Source organism: Salmo trutta, unplaced genomic scaffold (assembly GCF_901001165.1).
Source record: "Salmo trutta unplaced genomic scaffold, fSalTru1.1, whole genome shotgun sequence".
In the NCBI taxonomy this organism is placed as follows: Eukaryota; Metazoa; Chordata; class Actinopteri; order Salmoniformes; family Salmonidae; genus Salmo; species Salmo trutta.
In genome coordinates, this window is record NW_021822941.1 from 1718600 (window position 1) to 1738599 (window position 20000).

Sequence of the window (20000 nt, forward strand, 5' to 3'; positions counted from 1 at the left end):
ATATAATCGCTTAGGTACACGTTGCTCCAACCATAAACATCAATGCCTTTCCTAAAATCAATACACAGAAGTATATATTTTTAAACCTGCATATTTAGCTAAAAGAAATCCAGGTCAGCAGGCATGTCAGGGTATATGCAACAGTTTGCGAAGCCTGGCTCGTTGCGAACTAATTTGCCAGAATTTTACGTAATTATGACATAACACTGAAGGTTGTGCAATGTAACAGGAATAACGTTTTGTTTTCGAGATGATAGTTTCCGGATTCGACCATATTAATGACCTAAGGCTCGTATTTCTTTGTGTTATTATGTTAAAATTAAGTCTATGATTTGATAGAGCAGTCTGACTGAGCGATGGTAGGCAGCAGCAGGCTCGTAAGCATTCATTCAAACAGCCCTTCGCAATGCATTGCGCTGTTTATGACTTCAAGCCTGTCAACTCCCAAGATGAGGCTGGTGTAACCGATGTGAAATGGCTAGCTAGTTAGCCGGGTGCGCGCTAATAGCGTTTCAAACGTCACTCGCTCTGAGACTTGGAGTAGTTGTTTCCCCTTGTTCTACATGGGTAACGCTGCTTCAAGGGTGACTGTTGTCGATGTGTTCCTGGTTCAAGCCCAGGTAGGAGCGAGGAGAGGGACGGAAGCTATACTGTTACACTGGCAATACTAAAGTGCCTATAAGAACATCCAATAGTCAAAGGTATATGAAATACAAATCGTATAGAGAGAAATAGTCCTATAATTCCTATAATAACTACAACCTAAAACATCTTACCTGGGAATATTGAAGACTCATGTTAAAAGGAACCACCAGCTTTCATATGTTCTCATGTTCTGGGCAAGGCACTTAAACGTTAGCTTTCTTACATGGCACATATTGCACTTTTACTTCGATCTCCAAAACTTAATTTTTGCATTATTTAAACCAAATTGAACAAGTTTCATTATTTATTTGAGGCTAAATTGATTTTATTGATGTATTATATTAAGTTAAAATAAGTGTTCATTCAGTATTGTTGTAATTGTCATTATTACAAATAAAAAAATAAAAAAATCGGCCGATTAATCGGTATCGGGTTTTCCCCCCGGTCCTCCAATAATCGGTATCGGCGTTGAAAAATCATAATCGGTCGACCTCTAGTACACAATACAATACACAACACAATACACTACAATACAACACAATACAATACAATATACACCTCCTTGAAGACTTGTTGGTATGTTTAGAAGATACCAATTCGGTAACTATTTACTTGAAGACAGCTTGTATAATACAGCACTTCTAAACATGTATGAGTTATAATACTTTAGCTTGTTGTAATTCCGTTCGAGACTTAACATCACTGGTGAATAACTCGGTGTTACTTTGCAGTGTAGTCGAGGTGATTTAAATGGCTGAATGACACTTACCCATGGCGTCCATCTTTGCTTGGATGTAGGTCTTCACTAGATTGTTGAGAGTGTTCATGTGTGCCTGTCACTGGTCAACATCGGATACCTGCAACGTGACTTACATACACAGTTACAGTGAGGGGAAAAAAGTATTTGATTCCCTGCTGATTTTGTACGTTTGCCCACTGACAAAGAAATGATCAGTCTATAATTTTAATGATAGGTTTATTTGAACAGTGAGAGACAGAATAACAACAAAAAAATCCAGAAAAACGCAGTCAAATATGATGCATTTCATATCTTGGCTAGAAGACAACTGTCACGTCCTGGCCAGTATAAGGGTTAATTGGTATTATAGTTTGGTCAGGACGTGGCAGAGGGTATTTGTTTTATGTGGTTCAGGGTGGTGTTTTTGTTGTAAGGGCATTTGATTTAGTATTCCGGGGTTTTTGGGCACTGTTTGAGTTTCACGTATTTCTATGTTGATCTAGTTAGTTGTATGTCTATGTTTGGTTAATTGGGGTGGACTTCCAATTGAAGGCAGCTGTGTGGTGTTGCCTTTGATTGGAAGTCCTATATTAGTTGGGTGTGTTTGTCTGTTTAATTGTGGGAGATTGTTCTGTGTTTAGCCTTGCGCCTTACCAGACTGTTTGTTGATCGTTCGTTCTCTTGTTTGTTATTTTTGTATGTTCGTTTTTTGAGTTTATTAAATGTTCAAAAAATGAACTATCACAACCCTGCTGCATTTTGGTCCTCCTTCACCGACGATAACCGTGACAACAACGCATCCGCAGACATCGAATGTTGGCCATACTGCAATGTTGAGTGTTATTGTTATTCTGCAATGTTGAGTGTTATTGATGTATCATATACCTGCTGTAAACTGTGTATATGATGTATCATATACCTGCTGTAAACTGTGGATGTGATGTATCATATACCTGCTGTAAACTGTGGATGTGATGTATCATATACCTGCTGTAAACTGTGGATGTGATGTATCATATACCTGCTGTAAACTGTGGATGTGATGTATCATATACCTGCTGTAAACTGTGGATGTTATGTATCATATACCTGCTGTAAACTGTGGATGTGATGTATCATATACCTGCTGTAAACTGTGGATGTGATGTATCATATACCTGCTGTAAACTGTGGATGTGGCAAATACAATTTAATTTGATTTGTGTGTTTAGGCCTCCTCGTATTAAATCAGAAAGTCTTCATTTAGGCTATTTTATTTAACAAAATATTGTTAAATAAAACAAATGTTGTAAAATAAAACACTTCAATGTTCCTTTTATACTTGTTGCTAAGCTGATTCATTTGCAGCTTCTAAGCTTCTGCCCCCTCACTCCCCATTTAAGACCCCCCATATGGGTATACCCAGCTAGCACATAACGTTCTGACAACCATATGTTTCTTAGGTTGGAATTTCAGTACTTCAGCATAATGTTTTCTACAGGTTTCCTTGTAGTTCTATGTAAAGTCATGTTCTCAGAACAATTAAGAAAACATTCTATAAAAACCACAAGAATGCTCTAAGAATGTTTTTTTTTTTTTTTAAATGATGTACATTCCGTTCTCAGCATCAACAAAACTCTCTCTATCCCCCATCTCGCTAAGTGTGTTCAGGTGTGTTGGCCACACCTGATGTTAATGTGTAATTGTTGCCTTTCAAATGATGTCTGTTTGAATAGACTGAAATGAACAGGCTTCTTTGCTAGCGCCGTCTTGGTGGCGCAGTGGCTAATTCCATGGATAGAGAACTGAAGCTCATACCGTCGGTCCGTATCTCACTGATGCAGTGCCACAATAAAACATACATGGGTTTGCATGATTAATGCAGAAGCCCATTTTTATAGGGTGTAATTTGGAACGCGCTAGGTGTATGCTCAAACAAGCTTGTTAGCAAGCGCCTTCCAGAAGTAAACCTAATGCTCTTAAATGAGATTACCATCGGCAAATAGCCTTATCCAAGACTCACGGTAATTAAAGTTGACATGCAGCCTCACCATCACTTTGTGCCAGGTGCATGGGACAAGACAGAAATCTAGCTTATTCACTAGGAAGCAGGCGGTCGAAATTGGAAGGGACTACCCTGAACGTGTCCAATGAGAAATTATCGGGAACAGTTGCAAACGGTTTTGCTACGGTTTGCAACTGTGTGCAGTAATGAATACACCCCAGGCCACTCAAGCAAGAGAGAGACAAGCGGTGCGTTTGATAACGAGATTGATTTAGTAGGCTAGGTTAAGAATGGTTAACAAGCAGCTGTGGTGAATGTCAAAAACATGAAGCCAAAATAATGTGTATTATGTGACAAGAGAATGCAAAATTCAAATAATACGACGTGGTTTTGAAATACGCTGTTCCTAATTTAGAAATCAGTTTCCCTGAGTGTTGGTAGCCTATAGGCTATTTTAGGTTTAAGGCTACGTAGTTCATGAATTATAAACAGATTTTATTGTCAAAATAATAGTAGCCTACAGCCTACAGATAAGGTTAGAGTGCCTTGAGTGCAGTAACAGTAGACCACAAGTGACAATAGTCAACGCATAAAGCCAGCGCACTTATTCCTCAATGTGGATGATAAATAAATCTCTGCACTTCAGTAAATAGCTCGTCTCAGGTCTAATGGAAAAAATAATGCTGGGGTAAATGTTAAAAGTAGCCTATAATGGCATAGGTTAGATATCCCGAAGACTCACAATCCCGTTACCGTTATCTCACCTCCATTGCTGCTTCGGTGGGCTACACCGTTGAATCAACAGGTCCCCTCTAACAAGTCCGCGGTCGCCAGGAAACAAAATCAACATTTTATCCGTTTTAGAGCTACATGTATCAATATAACATTAATACCATAGGCCTACGTTAATTGTATGTTTTAACCCTATGTAAAATACTACAAAATCTATCAAAACAGACGGAGATGAAATGTTTTATCTCGCGTGTTCCGATCCCTTTCACACAGTGAATGACGCATGCGCAGGTCACCGGTGATCTTCTGACGTCCTGAAGCGGCGAGCGGCGGGCGGCGGGCGGCGAGCGGCGAGCGGCCACCCGCGACCTTCTCGTCCGGTCTCACAGACTCCATCAAAATACACACTAGTATTTCTTTAAGAAAATTAAGTTTCATTTCAAATTGACTCCAGTAGTTTATTTCATGGGGATTGTGATTCTATTCTATTCTGAAGGTGTTAAGCTATAGGGCCTATCTTTAGGCAAGAGAATGCAATTTTCTGACTAAACTCTGAACAAATAAATGAGTTAACAATGCAGGCTGGTCCTACACAATGTTCATGTAATTGTATTATACCCACAACAAATAACGTGGCATAGCAAACCGCTCGGATATTGGCGGAAACAGGAACATGGGTGACATGTGTGGTGAGTATGGAGGCCGTGGAAGAACTGGGACATTTTTCAGCTTCCAGGAATTGTGTCCAGATCCGTGCGACATGGAGGCCGTGTATTATCATGCTGAAACATGAGGTGATGGTGGCGGATGAATGGCACGACAATGGGCCTCAGGATCCCGACACGGTATCTCTGTGCATTCAAATTGCCATCGATAAAATACAATTGTGTTCGTTGTTTGTAATTTATTACATTTACATTACATTTACGTCATTTAGCAGACGCTCTTATCCAGAGCGACTTACAGTAGTGAATGCATACATTTCATACATTTTCATACATTATTTTTTTTTTCTGTGCTGTTTATGGCTGCCCATACCATAACCCCACCGCCACCATGGGGCACTCTGTTCACAACATTGACATCAACAAACCGATCGCCCACAAAACACCATACACATGTGGTCTGCGGCTGTACATACTGCTCAATTATCTGAAATGACATTGGAGGTGGTTTATGGTTAAATTATCTGGCAACAGCTCTGGTTAAATTATCTGGCAACAGCCCTGGTGGACATTCCTACAGTCAGCATGCCAATTGCGTGCTCCCTCAAAACTTGAGACATCTGTGGCATTGTGTTGTGACAAAACTGCACATTTTAGAGCAGCCTTGTATTGTCCCCAGCACAAGGTGCACCTGTGTAAGAATGATGCTGTTCAAACATATTCTTGATATGCCACACTTGTCAGGTGCATGGATTATCTTGGGGAATAAATGTTTACCAACAGGGATGTAAACACATTTGTGCACAACATTTGAGAGAAATAAGCTTTATGTGTGAATGGCTCAGCTCATGAAACGTGGGACCGACACTTTACATGTTGCGTTGATATTTCTGTTCAGTATATGTGGATTAAGAGCATCATCATTAATTTATTCTGTTCATACAGCAGATGGAACCCTATTACACACATTGAGGCAGGATCCAGTTCCGCGTTTTCTTCCGACCAGGTCCCCTCTTCCTGCCCGAGTAGGCATCACCACAGCCCGCCTGCATCGCTCTGCGCTCCGCTCCACTTATCTGAACCTAATCTCATCTGAGCATCCACTTCCAAATTGGGTTGTCATTTTTTGACCCCTTTGCTCTTCCCGCGAACAGGTCAACGTGCTCTGTACGTGGACGTTTTTGAAGACCACTGAGAGAGAGAGAGAGCCGAGAGAAATACAGAAAGAGACAGAACTGAGAGAGAGAGAGAGAGCTGAGAGAGAGAGAGAGAGAGAGAGAGAGAGATAGAGAGAGAGCTGGCTTCGTGGATCTTTAGCTATAGTGTTCCCGTCCTCTCTCTCTTCCAATACTGGACTCCTTGCGTTGGAGTCTGTCGGCTATTGCCTCGCTTCACCGGTGGCGTTCAGTGAACAGTGATCTGGATACTAAACACTGAGCCTTCGAAAGGTTGTCCGTTAACCCATGTTACAATCTAGAACTGCGAAGACTATATATCGTTTAAGCATTTTTTTTGTTTCTTGTTTTATGAGGAATCAGAATTTACCTTGACGATATAAACCCATCGCTGACTTGGAATCAATTGTTTAATTTTTCATTCATTTGAAGGGATTTTTTTTATTCTTCCAAGCAAGAACTCTGGACTGTTACAAGGTAGACGACGGTTATTGTAAAGACACTGCGCTTTCAATGCCTGGATCTGTGCGCGACCATTACTGCAGCTTCGTGTGAGATGTGGTAAGTCAATGCATCGTTCTTCTACCGTTATGAATGACCTATTTGATTTTAGAATAGATGTGGCCTGCACTGTGTAGTGAGGTGATATACGGTAGGCTCGAGCTTCTCCCGTTAGCAGCGTTGGAGACTGATGATGCTCGGTAACGGTGACGGGATGGAATGGGCGTCGCTCCCAGTCCCCGCGCGAGGAACTGCTTAGATCCGCTCACATTCCTAACGCCTTCTAGCTCCTCCAAATCATCCATATAAACACATTTTCCTTATTTACCTTTCCTCAGTTAACGTTTCTTTTCAACATGTCCGCCGCTCTGCAGGCATAACAAGCACAGTAATCTAGTTGTTTATGGTGTTTGAAAATAGCATGTCCTTTTCGTGTCTCCTGTGTGGGTGTCATGAGAGTCTATTCTCTCCGATCCATCACGGTTCAAAACAACCCGAGAAGGGAAGCGGTGCGGGGAGAGAGACACTCGGGGGGGGAAATGGAAACATGTTGTTATGGCAGCCATATCCAGCCACTTGTGTGTTGTTCAGAAACCTGAACGCTCCATTTCATCCGATATTACCAGATAGATTCAGTAGGTTTCTTTAAAATCAACAAAGGCCAATGTTTCAGGAGGTGACAGTGACTTGAATGAATTAAACCTCTTATTTATATCAAGGCACAAATGACCTTGATCTTATGAACAGCAAAAATGCAGTGTCTGATATGGATCAATAACATGATAGACTGATAGGAGATAATAACATGTCGTTATTTATCATCAGCTGACATTGATTGCCACTGGAAATGATCCCCAGATTGTATTTTCTAAGGCCTACGTTCCAGATGGCTCCCTATTCCCTACATAGTGCACTACCTTTGACCAGAGCCTTATGGGCCCTGCTGAAAAGTAGTGCGCTAAATTGACTTCGTTAGGGCTACGTTTCAGAGGGCCTTAGTAATGTTAGAATGGCTGATAACTTTGTCTCACTGTAGATGATTCATGGACAGTGGTTGTCTTTTCTGAAGAGAGAGGATTGTAGATATATCTCACTGATGCTCAGAGAGGCTTTGGACAAGACACACACACAAACACACACAGACACACACACACACACACAATATACACACAATGCACGCATGCAAGCACACACACACAGCATCTCTGAATAGGCAATTGTTCTCTTTCTGGTAGCTAGCTTGCCGTACCTTCGATTTAGAGATCCCAAGAGATCAAATGTCTTTCAAATATAGTTCATTCAGACTGCCTGGGATGGTGAGTATTCTGATTGTGGGTAGGGAGTTTTCCTGATCATGTGACCTAACCAGGAAATCCCCAGGCCCCAGTTATGGCCTTGTAACAAGGGCCCAGAGATCTTGTTGATCAGGTCAGCTGGTCAGAGCTGCCAGATGTGTCAAATGTTGAACCCTGTCACCTTTTGTAAGTGTAAACATCACAACGGCCCTGGTTCACTCTCCTTTACATATCCCATAGGTACTGAGTCAGGAGTTGCTCAACCCTATAACCTATACCATTAAAGGGGAAAACATAAAACTGTTCCTAGGTCAGTGTTTAAGAACAATTTAACCCATATATTCTCAGACAGTCAGGAGTTCTTCAACCCTATAACCTATACCATTAAAGGGGAAATACATAAGTGTTACTACACTCTACAGAATGCTGGGTTAAAAACAACCCAATTTGGGTTTTTTGGTAACCCAGCGATGGGTTAATTTTGGAACAGAACACATGTTGGGTTGTGTGAATATCCCAACAAGTTGGGTTGTTGGGATTACCCGTAAAACATGGGTTAATTTAACCATCGGTTGGGTATCTTTTACTCTCATGCTGGGTTGACCTAGTAACTGGGTAATTTTGAATTTAATCCTTAGGTTATTTTCAGGATACGTGGCTTATTAGGGACGTGGCTTTCAGCTAGATCTTATTGGCCACCCGTGAGAGGAGATGTCATTCCTGTTCATCATGTTAAGTTTACATACTGTAAATCCAAATGTTCCGTATCTTTCTTTTTTTTGTTGCATTTGACACTTCTATAATATTAAGATTATTTATTACATATTACAATAAAGTATATCACCTTATTGCATAATAAAGGTATCCCACCTTATTGCATAATACAAGTATCCCACCTTATTGAATAATAAAAGTATCCCACCTTATTGCATAATAAAGGTATCCCACCTTATTGAATAATAAAAGTATCCCACCTTATTGAATAATAAAGGTATCCCACCTTATTGAATAATAAAGGTATCCCACCTTATTGAATAATAAAGGTATCCCACCTTATTGAATAATAAAGGTATCCCACCTTATTGCATAATAAAGGTATCCAACCTTATTGAATAATAAAAGTATCCCACCTTATTGAATAATAAAAGTATCCCACCTTATTGAATAATAAAGGTATCCCACCTTATTGAATAATAAAGGTATCCCACCTTATTGAATAATAAAGGTATCCCACCTTATTGCATAATAAAGGTATCCAACCTTATTGAATAATAAAAGTATCCCACCTTATTGAATAATAAAGGTATCCCACCTTATTGAATAATAAAGGTATCCCACCTTATTGAATAATAAAGTTATCCCACCTTATTGAATAATAAAGGTATCCAACCTTATTGAATAATAAAGGTATCCAACCTTATTGAATAATAAAGGTATCCCACCTTATTGAATAATAAAAGTATCCCACTTTATTGAATAATAAAGGTATCCCACCTTATTGAATAATAAAGGTATCCCACCTTATTGAATAATAAAAGTATCCCACCTTATTGCATAATAAAGGTATCCCACCTTATTGCATAATAAAGGTATCCCACCTTATTGAATAATAAAAGTATCCCACCTTATTGAATAATAAAGGTATCCCACCTTATTGAATAATAAAAGTATCCCACCTTATTGCATAATAAAGGTATCCCACTTTATTGAATAATAAAAGTATCCCACCTTATTGCATAATAAAAGTATCCCACCTTATTGAATAATAAAGGTATCCCACCTTATTGAATAATAAAGGTATCCCACCTTATTGAATAATAAAGGTATCCCACCTTATTGAATAATAAAAGTATCCCACCTTATTGAATAATAAAGGTATCCCACCTTATTGAATAATAAAAGTATCCCACCTTATTGAATAATAAAGGTATCCCACCTTATTGCATAATAAAGGTATCCCACCTTATTGAATAATAAAAGTATCCCACCTTATTGAATAATAAAAGTATCCCACCTTATTGAATAATAAAGGTATCCCACCTTATTGAATAATAAAAGTATCCCACCTTATTGAATAATAAAGGTATCCCACCTTATTGAATAATAAAGGTATCCCACCTTATTGAATAATAAAAGTATCCCACCTTATTGAATAATAAAAGTATCCCACCTTATTGAATAATAAAGGTATCCCACCTTATTGCATAATAAAGGTATCCCACCTTATTGAATAATAAAGGTATCCCACCTTATTGAATAATAAAGGTATCCCACCTTATTGAATAATAAAGGTATCCCACCTTATTGAATAATAAAGGTATCCCACCTTATTGAATAATAAAGGTATCCCACCTTATTGCATCACAACAATGGAATTTACATAGGCTTTCAGCGAACTCATACACTTCTGTAAGCCTCATTGAAGCTACAAAAAATGTCAATGTTCGACCTTAACGCGATAACTATTAGGGTTGGGCTGTATGCAGATGTTCATACCGTCCTACCGTTTCTGTACCATACCAGGGGTTATACGGTGTTACCGCAAGTGCACAAAAGGGCCGCTATTTCTAAAAACAATTTAGGCGAACAGGGATCTTGATCCAGGAGGGGGGTTGAATATCTCTGCTGTAACCAAGAAGCTTGATCTTGACATCTAGCCACTTAGCTAACAAGTTAACAAACCAAATGCATAGCTGGAGCCCTGAGCTGAATATAGTTTATAGATTTCTCATAGTAATATTTAACTTATAGTTATAAGTAGTGGTGTAGCACCTACCCCGCCAGCTCTCACGAGGTATAAGCGGTATATTGCCCAAGCCTAATAACTATACAACAGAACAGACTTTTACTCTCACGGGTGGCTATAAAGAACTATCTGAAAGCCACGCCCCTACTAAACTTCACCTCCAGCCTTCTGAGCTGACCCGCTGGGTCATATCTCAATAACCCAGCACCAATAACTCAGCACCAGCACCAATAACTCAGCACCAATAACCCAGTACCAATAACCCAGCACCAATAACTCAGCACCAATAACCCAGCACCAATAAACCAGCACCAGTAACTCAGCACCAGCACCAATAACTCAGCACCAATAACCCAGCACCAATAATCCAGCACCAATAACCCAGCACCAAACAACCCAGCACCAATAAACCAGCACCAGTAACTCATCACCAATAAACCAGCACCAGTAACTCATCACCAATAAACCAGCACCAATAACCCAGCACCAATAAACCAGCACCAATAACCCAGCACCAATAACCCAGCACCAATAAACCAGCACCAGTAACTCAGCACCAATCTTCCAGCACCAATAATCCAGCACCAATAACCCAGCACCAAACAACCCAGCACCAATAACCAGCACCAGTAACTCATCACCAATAAACCAGCACCAGTAACTCATCACCAATAAACCAGCACCAATAACACAGCACCAATAACCCAGCACCAATAACCCAGCACCAATAAACCAGCACCAATAACCCAGCACCAATAACCCAGCACCAATAAACCAGCACCAGTAACTCAGCACCAATCTTCCAGCACCAATAACCCAGCACCAATAAACCAGCACCAGTAACTCAGCACCAATAACCCAGCACCAATAACCCAGCACCAATAACCCAGCACCAATAACCCAGCACCAATAAACCAGCACCCAGCACCAATAAACCAGCACCAATAACCCAGCACCAATAAACCAGCACCAATAACCCAGCACCAATAACCCAGCACCAATAAACCAGCACCAATAACTCTTCACCCAGCACCAATAACCCAGCACCAATAAACCAGCACCAATAACTCTTCACCCAGCACCAATAACCCAGCACCAATAAACCAACACCAATAAACCAACACCAATAAACCAGCAGGAACAACTAGGAACAACTTCACTCATAAAACATCAAACTGTTCCTAGGTCAGTGTCTAGGGACAACTTAACTCATAAAACATCAAAATATTCCTAGGTCAGTGTCTAGGGACAACTTAACTCATAAAACATCAAACTGTTCCTAGGTCAGTGTCCAGGGACAACTTAACTCATAAAACATCAAACTGTTCCTAGGTCAGTGTCTAGGGACAACTTAACTCATAAAACATCAAACTGTTCCTAGGTCAGTGTCTTAGGCCAGGACCCTAATCACACTGTTTGAACCCCCCTAGCCAGTCTGAGTGGTGTCAGAGAGCATCTGAGGCCAGGACCAGACCCTAATTACACTGTTTGAACCTCCCCCCCCCCCCCCTAGCCAGTCTGAGTGGTGTCAGAGAGCATCTGAGGCCAGGACCAGACCCTAATCACACTGTTTGAACCCCCCCCCCCCCCCCCCCCCCCAGCCAGTCTGAGTGGTGTCAGAGAGCATCTGAGGCCAGGACCAGACCCTAATTACACTGTTTGGACACCCCCCCCTAGCCAGTCTGAGTGGTGTCAGAGAGCATTTGAGGCCAGGACCAGACCCTAATTACACTGTTTGGACCCCCCCCCCCCCTAGCCAGTCTGAGTGGTGTCAGAGAGCATCTGAGGCCAGGACCAGACCCTAATTACACTGTTTGGACCCCCCCCCCTAGCCAGTCTGAGTTGTGTCAGAGTGCATCTGAGGCCAGGACCCTAATTACACTGTTTGGACCCCCCCCCTAGCCAGTCTGAGTGGTGTCAGAGAGCATCTGAGGCCAGGACCAGACCCTAACTACACTGTTTGAACCCCCCCCCCAGCCAGTCTGAGTGGTGTCAGAGAGCATCTGAGGCCAGGACCAGACCCTAACTACACTGTCTGAACCCCCTAGCCAGTCTGAGTGGTGTCAGAGAGCATCTGAGGCCAGGACCAGACCCTAACTACACTGTTTGGACCCCCCCCCTAGCCAGTCTGAGTGGTGTCAGAGAGCATCTGAGGCCAGGACCAGACCCTAACTACACTGTTTGAACCCCCTAGCCAGTCTGAGTGGTGTCAGAGAGCATCTGAGGCCAGGACCAGACCCTAACTACACTGTTTGGACCCCCCCCCTAGCCAGTCTGAGTGGTGTCAGAGAGCATCTGAGGCCAGGACCAGACCCTAATTACACTGTTTGAACCTCCCCTAGCCAGTCTGAGTGGTGTCAGAGTGCATCTGAGGCCAGGACCAGACCCTAACTACACTGTTTGAACCTCCCCTAGCCAGTCTGAGTGGTGTCAGAGAGCATCTGAGGCCAGGACCAGACCCTAATTACACTGTTTGAACCCCCCCCCAGCCAGTCTGAGTGGTGTCAGAGAGCATCTGAGGCCAGGACCAGACCCTAACTACACTGTTTGAACCCCCTAGCCAGTCTGAGTGGTGTCAGAGAGCATCTGAGGCCAGGAACAGACCCTAACTACACTGTCTGGATGTTGATGTGGAGGACACCTCAGGCTGTACAGTGTGTAACAACAGTAACCAGCCACACTCTGTCTCTTCATTCTGCTGACTATAGCGATAGCTAATCAGGTCATATTGTATCATCCCAGTGCATATCCAAGTATTATTCAAGTTGTTATGATGCAACTCATAGCAAGATCATATATTTCTCTAGAAAATAAAGAAATATGTGATCATATTATAAAAGAACATTGTAAAAAAAAAAGCATTGTATGATGTGATTTTAAACCCTGTCTATGAACTGAAGAACTGGTATTAGTTCCCTAAACTAGTACAGAGACTTTAACTCAACAGGCTTAAAACCCAGGCAGTCACATAAATACACAGAGTCAGCCTCAATTATAAAGTGGAAAACTAACCTAACTGTTAAACCAGACATCTGAATATATATCTGTATGCCAGAATTCAAATAATGAGGTCGGATATACCCAGCCATCCCTATGAGAGATCTAAAATACTCTGTCAAGTGTGAAGACAGAAATCCTCTAAAACTAGGCCCTATATCTCACTCTCTACTTCCCAAATAGCACCCTATTCCCTATATAGTGCACAGGAAATAGTGCATTACACTCTTAGGAAAAAAGATAGTAAGTAGAGGTGTATTTGGTGCTGGGGAGGGTTCTTCATAGAACCCCCTGTATATGGTTATACTCAGAATCCTCTTTGAAGGGTTCTACTGAGAACCGTTTTATTTTTGAAGGGTTCTACTGAGAACTGTTTTATCTTTGAAGGGTTCTACTGAGAACCGTTTTATCTTTGAAGGGTTCTGAGAACCGTTTTATTTTTGAAGGGTTCTACTGAGAACCGTTTTATCTTTGAAGGGTTCTACTGAGAACTGTTTTATCTTTGAAGGGTTCTACTGAGAACCGTTTTATTTTTGAAGGGTTCTACTGAGAACCGTTTTATTTTTGAAGGGTTCTACTGAGAACCGTTTTATCTTTGAAGGGTTCTGAGAACCGATTTATCTTTGAAGGGTTCTACTGAGAACCGTTTTATCTTTGAAGGGTTCTACAGAGAACCATTTTATCTTTGAAGGGTTCTTCCTAGAACATTTCCACCAGCCTTATTAGCCTTTAAAATGTCATTATTTATGACAATACATTGCATAATATATCACAAGGCCTTTATTTGAGGGCCTAGTTATACCTTAACACAGTGGTGTTAGGAAACTCCTCGTTTACAGGCCACATCAGACCTGCAGTCAATTTATGCTGGTTTGCAAAGTGATGTTTAATTCCTATTGGAATCCAGCCAGAGTTAGGACATCCAACAAGTGGAATGTATTTTATCACTCGCAACCTCCATTCAGAATGACTGCCAGGGATAGGAAGAGATACTGAGACTACCCCAATCATCTAAACTGGAACAACCATCTCAGTAACGGGTGCAATAAGTCCAACTACTAACAGATTGGATTAGTTTAGAAAAACTTATGCTATTTATCTTTGTGTAGCATGTGTAGCATAAATCAGACGATCAATGTACCTTCAGAAAGTATTCATAACCCCTTGACTTATTGCACATTTTGTTGTGTTACAGCATGAATTGAAAAATGGATTAAATCTTCTTTTTTTTCTTACCCATCTACACACAATACCCCATAACGACAAAGTGAAAACAAGTTTTTAGAAATCTTTACAAATGTACTGAAAATTAAATACAGATATCTCATTTCCATAAGTATTCACACCTCTGAGAAAATAATTTTTAGAAGCACCTTTGTTGGTGATTACAGTTTTTAGTCGTCTTGGCTATGTCTATATCTGCTTTGTACATCTGGATTTAGGGATTTTCTCCCATTCTTCCTTGCAGATTTTCTCAAACTCTGTTGTTAGCGGTGAACAGCAATCTTCAAGTCTTTCCACATATTTTCAATGGGATTCAAGTCTGGGCTTTGGCTGAGCCACTCAAGGAGTTTCACATTATTGTTCTGCTCCAGTGATGCTGTGGCTGTGTGCTTGGGGGTCATTGTCCTGTTGGAATGTACATCTTCACCCCCAGCCTGTCGTTTGCCCTCAGAAAACCAGGCACAGGTCATCACCCTTATAACACTATCCCTACCGTGAAGCCTGTGCCGCTGAAAAACATCCCCATAGCATGATGCTGCCACCACCATGCTTCACGGTAGGGATGGTGTTAGAGGGGTGATGACCTGTGCCTTGTTTTCTGCAGACAGCGGTTTGCATTCAGGCCAAAGATTGTTTCTTTCTAAATCATGTCCAAAACAATCAAGTTGTAGTGGATGATCAAGGATTTTAGATGCACCTGAGCTCATAACAAGTGTTGTGAATACTTATGTAAATTACATATTTTTGAATTTAATTTTCATAAAATTTGCACAAAATTAAAACAAACATGTTTTCGCTTTGTTATTATGGGGTATTGTGTGTAGATGTGTGAGAATAAAACATATTTTTAATAAATTTTGAATTCAGGCTGTAACACAACAAAATGTGGAATAAATGAAGGGTTATGAATACTCTCTGAAGGCTCTGTATCTCACAGTAGACTGGAGCCATCAGCTCACTGCACAACCCATAATGTGTGAATGAATGGGATGGCCTGGTTAACTACGGTCGTGTTGGTTGAATCCTCTCTGAAGGCGCTGTATGTAGGAAATAGGAATAGGATGTGTGAATGAATGGGACGGCCTGGTTAACCCAGATTGGAGTTGAGGTCACAGTGATGGGGGAAGTGTTTGGTCTGGTAAAACCTCAATATGATCTAGCCTTATTACTAGGTCTGGTCATGTGATGCGGGTCTTCAGTTCAGTTAGTTACTCCATTAGATAGAGGTAGATGTGGTCTATGCTACTCCATTAGATAGAGGTAGATGTGGTCTATGCTACTCCATTAGATAGAGGTAGATGCGGTCTATGCTACTCCATTAGATAGAGGTAGATGTGGTCTGTGCTACTCCATTAGATAGAGGTAGATGTGGTCTATGCTACTCCATTAGATAGAGGTAGATGTGGTCTATGCTACTCCATTAGATAGAGGTAGATGTGGTCTATGCTACTCCATTAGATAGAGGTAGATGTGGTCTATGCTACTCCAGTAGATAGAGGTAGATGTGGTCTATGTTATTCCATTAGATAGAGGTAGATGCGGTCTATGCTACTCCAGTAGATAGAGGTAGATGTGGTCTATGCTACTCCATTAGATAGAGGTAGATGTGGTCTATGCTACTCCATTAGATAGAGGTAGATGTGGTCTATGTTACTCCATTAGATAGAGGTAGATGTGGTCTATGTTACTCCATTAGATAGAGGTAGATATGGTCTATGCTACTCCATTAGATAGAGGTAGATGTGGTCTATGCTACTCCATTAGATAGAGGTAGATGTGGTCTATGCTACTCCATTAGATAGAGGTAGATGTGGTCTGTGTTACTCCATTAGATAGAGGTAGATGTGGTCTATGCTACTCCATTAGATAGAGGTAGATGTGGTCTATGCTACTCCATTAGATAGAGGTAGATGTGGTCTATGCTACTCCATTAGATAGAGGTAGATGTGGTCTATGCTACTCCATTAGATAGAGGTAGATGTGGTCTATGCTACTCCATTAGATAGAGGTAGATGTGGTCTGTGTTACTCCATTAGATAGAGGTAGATGTGGTCTATGCTACTCCATTAGATAGAGGTAGATGTGGTCTATGCTACTCCATTAGATAGAGGTATATGTGGTCTGTGGCTGAGGAGACTGAGTGGTGCTGAATGTCTGTCACACCAGTGGAGGCTGGTGGGAGGAGCTGTAGGAGGACAGGCTCATTGTAATGGCTGGAACACATCAAGCATATGGAAACCACATTTGACTCCATTCCATTTATACCAGTTTCATTAGTTCCATCCAGCCATAACAATGAGCCCGTCCTCCTATAGCTCCTCCCACCTGCCTCCACTGTGTCACACATATACAGTTACACCTTTCAAACCAAGCCGTTTTCCCACCAACTTTAGCATCCAGAATACTTTTTTTACAGACTGTTCTTTATGTATGAAAGGCATTGCCAGTGATACTTTTATATCCGCCAACCTACCTAGCCATGATTGTGGCAAAGTTCTGCTATGGCTTAGTATGAAATGTAGCCGTAATGCTGAGGCGGCATTGGCACGGGCTACGCTCTTAATCTCTTGATGGTTGTTATGCAGCGCCTGTTACTACTATCCTCCTGGCAGTTTGAAGCTTTGCGAGGCATGGCACAGCGGTCTAAGGCACTGCATCTCAGTGCTAGAGGCGTCACTACAGACTCTGATTCGATTCCAGGCTGTATCACAACCGGCTGTGATTGGGAAAAGGGGGGATACCTAGTCAGTTGTACACCTGAATGCCTTCAACTGAAATGTGTCTTCCACATTTAACCCAACCCCTCTGAATCAGAGAGGTGCTGGGGGCCAGTCCCATAGGGCGGCTCACATTTAACCCAACCCCTCTGAATCAGAGAGGTGCTGGGGGCCAGTCCCATAGGGCGGCTCACATTTAACCCAACCCCTCTGAATCAGAGAGGTGCTGGGGGCCAGTCCCATAGGGCGGCTCACATTTAACCCAACCCCCTCTGAATCAGAGAGGTGCTGGGGGCCAGTCCCATAGGGCGGCTCACATTTAACCCAACCCCTCTGAATCAGAGAGTTGCTGGGGGCCAGTCCCATAGGGCGGCACACATTTAACCCAACCCCTCTGAATCAGAGAGGTGCTGGGGGCCAGTCCCATAGGGCGGCTCACATTTAACCCAACCCCCTCTGAATCAGAGAGGTGCTGGGGGCCAGTCCCATAGGGCGGCTCACATTTAACCCAACCCCTCTGAATCAGAGAGGTGCTGGGGGCCAGTCCCATAGGGCGGCTCACAATTGGCCCATCCTCGACCGGGTTAGGATTTCACCGTCATTGTAAAAAATGATTTGTTCTTAACAGGCTTGCCTAGTTAAAGGTTAAATAAAAAAATAAAGAAAATGTCACTTCACCCATCTCTTCTCATAGAGCACCACAATAACTGTTTTCTAATCTACAACTGGATGGATCCATAAAGAATGACTGTGGGAATAAATATCACTGAATAACGAAAATATTGGAATAAAGTAGGCTAATTCAATTGAAGTAATCAAATTGTTACTTACTGAAACTCCCAAAGTCATCCCCAATAGTTATAATACATGTGAAGCAATAGTCTACCCGCGTGTGGTCAACTATTTCAGCACCGTTTCACGCTGCTTTGAGACAAGCGTATGGACTCTTCTTGATGAATCAATCAATGTCAGATGTATTTTTCTTCTCCCTGAATATTTGGATATTGGTTAGACTACAACTAGGCTGTGGAAATGTTAGCTAAGTTGAGGTGGGTGCTGCTCATGATCATCTTGTCTAGGTGGTTCGTTGATCAACACTGACCACAACATTTTGACAGCATGTTACTTAGCTTAAACAAGCTAATTATTTTGCTCTTCACTTCAGTCGCTTAGTAACCTAGACGGACTGCTGACCAAAAGGCTGTGTCAATGTCAGTAAATGTGATTTTGTTTCACTGAATCTCCGTCTGTATAGGCTATTTGGTTATTTGTTTTCCTGGCAGGGCAAACTGTATACTGTTTATACTGCTATACTGTAGTCTAAATCAAGTATTTATCGATCACTGATCAGAAACATTTAGCATGCTATACTGTAGCCTAAATCAAGGTGGTGAAATATGAACGAGACTCTTTCTTTTGAAAATAGGATTTCTGTTATTTTCTCTGGGTATCATGATGTAGATACTCTCAGTGTAAGACTCTACACCTGCTCCCTAACCCAGTGGAGGGAGGGTAGGAAAGACTCTACGCTTGCTCCCTAACACAGTGGAGGGAGGGTAGGAAAGACTCTACACCTGCTCCCTAACACAGCAGAGGGAGGGTAGGAAAGACTCTACGTCTGCTCCCTAACACAGTGGAGGGAGGGTAGGAAAGACTCTACGCCTGCTCCCTAACACAGTGGAGGGAGGGTAGGAAAGACTCTACGCCTGCTCCCTAACACAGCGGAGGGAGGGTAGGAAAGACTCTACGCCTGCTCCCTAACACAGTGGAGGGAGGGTAGGAAAGACTCTACCCCTGCTCCCTAACACAGTGGAGGGAGGGTAGGAAAGACTCTATGCCTGCTCCCTAACACAGTGGAGGGAGGGTAGGAAAGACTCTACGCCTGCTCCCTAACACAGTGGAGGGAGGGTAGGAAAGACTCTACACCTGCTCCCTAACACAGCAGAGGGAGGGTAGGAAAGACTCTACGTCTGCTCCCTAACACAGTGGAGGGAGGGTAGGAAAGACTCTACGCCTGCTCCCTAACACAGTGGAGGGAGGGTAGGAAAGACTCTACGCCTACTCCCTAACACAGCTGAGGGAGGGTAGGAAAGACTCTACGTCTGCTCCCTAACACAGTGGAGGGAGGGTAGGAAAGACTCTACGTCTGCTCCCTATCACAGTGGAGGGAGGGTAGGAAAGACTCTACGCCTGCTCCCTAACACAGCGGAGGGAGGGTAGGAAAGACTCTACGTCTGCTCCCTAACACAGCGGAGGGAGGGTAGGAAAGACTCTACGCCTGCTCCCTAACACAGCGGAGGGAGGGTAGGAAAGACTCTACGTCTGCTCCCTAACACAGCGGAGGGAGGGTAGGAAAGACTCTACGCCTGCTCCCTAACACAGTGGAGGGAGGGTAGGAGAGACTCTACGTCTGCTCCCTAACACAGTGGAGGGAGGGTAGGAAAGACTCTACGCCTGCTCCCTAACACAGTGGAGGGAGGGTAGGAAAGAATCTACGCCTGCTCCCTAACACAGTGGAGGGAGGGTAGGAAAGACTCTACGTCTGCTCCCTAACACAGTGGAGGGAGGGTAGGAAAGACT

The 20000-nt window shown here is 42.4% G+C and overlaps 1 protein-coding gene and 1 long non-coding RNA gene across 2 annotated transcripts in view; one reads left to right on the plus strand and one right to left on the minus strand.

The window, feature by feature from the left end:
* LOC115187334 (multiple PDZ domain protein) overlaps positions 1–4367 on the minus strand; it is an 80205-nt gene extending 75838 nt beyond the window's left edge. The window contains exons 1-2 of the mRNA XM_029746404.1: positions 4133–4367; positions 1415–1513 (exon numbers count right to left, since the gene is read on the minus strand). Of these exons, the coding sequence (XP_029602264.1) occupies positions 1415–1472 (58 nt within the window). The 5' untranslated portion in view covers positions 1473–1513; positions 4133–4367. The remainder of the gene's footprint in view (positions 1–1414; positions 1514–4132) is intronic.
* A 1321-nt stretch (positions 4368–5688) lies between these two features.
* The window catches only part of LOC115187352 (uncharacterized), a 22287-nt gene continuing 7975 nt past the window's right edge, over positions 5689–20000 (plus strand). Inside the window, exon 1 of the long non-coding RNA XR_003876037.1 lies at positions 5689–6501. This is a non-coding gene — a long non-coding RNA (uncharacterized LOC115187352). The remainder of the gene's footprint in view (positions 6502–20000) is intronic.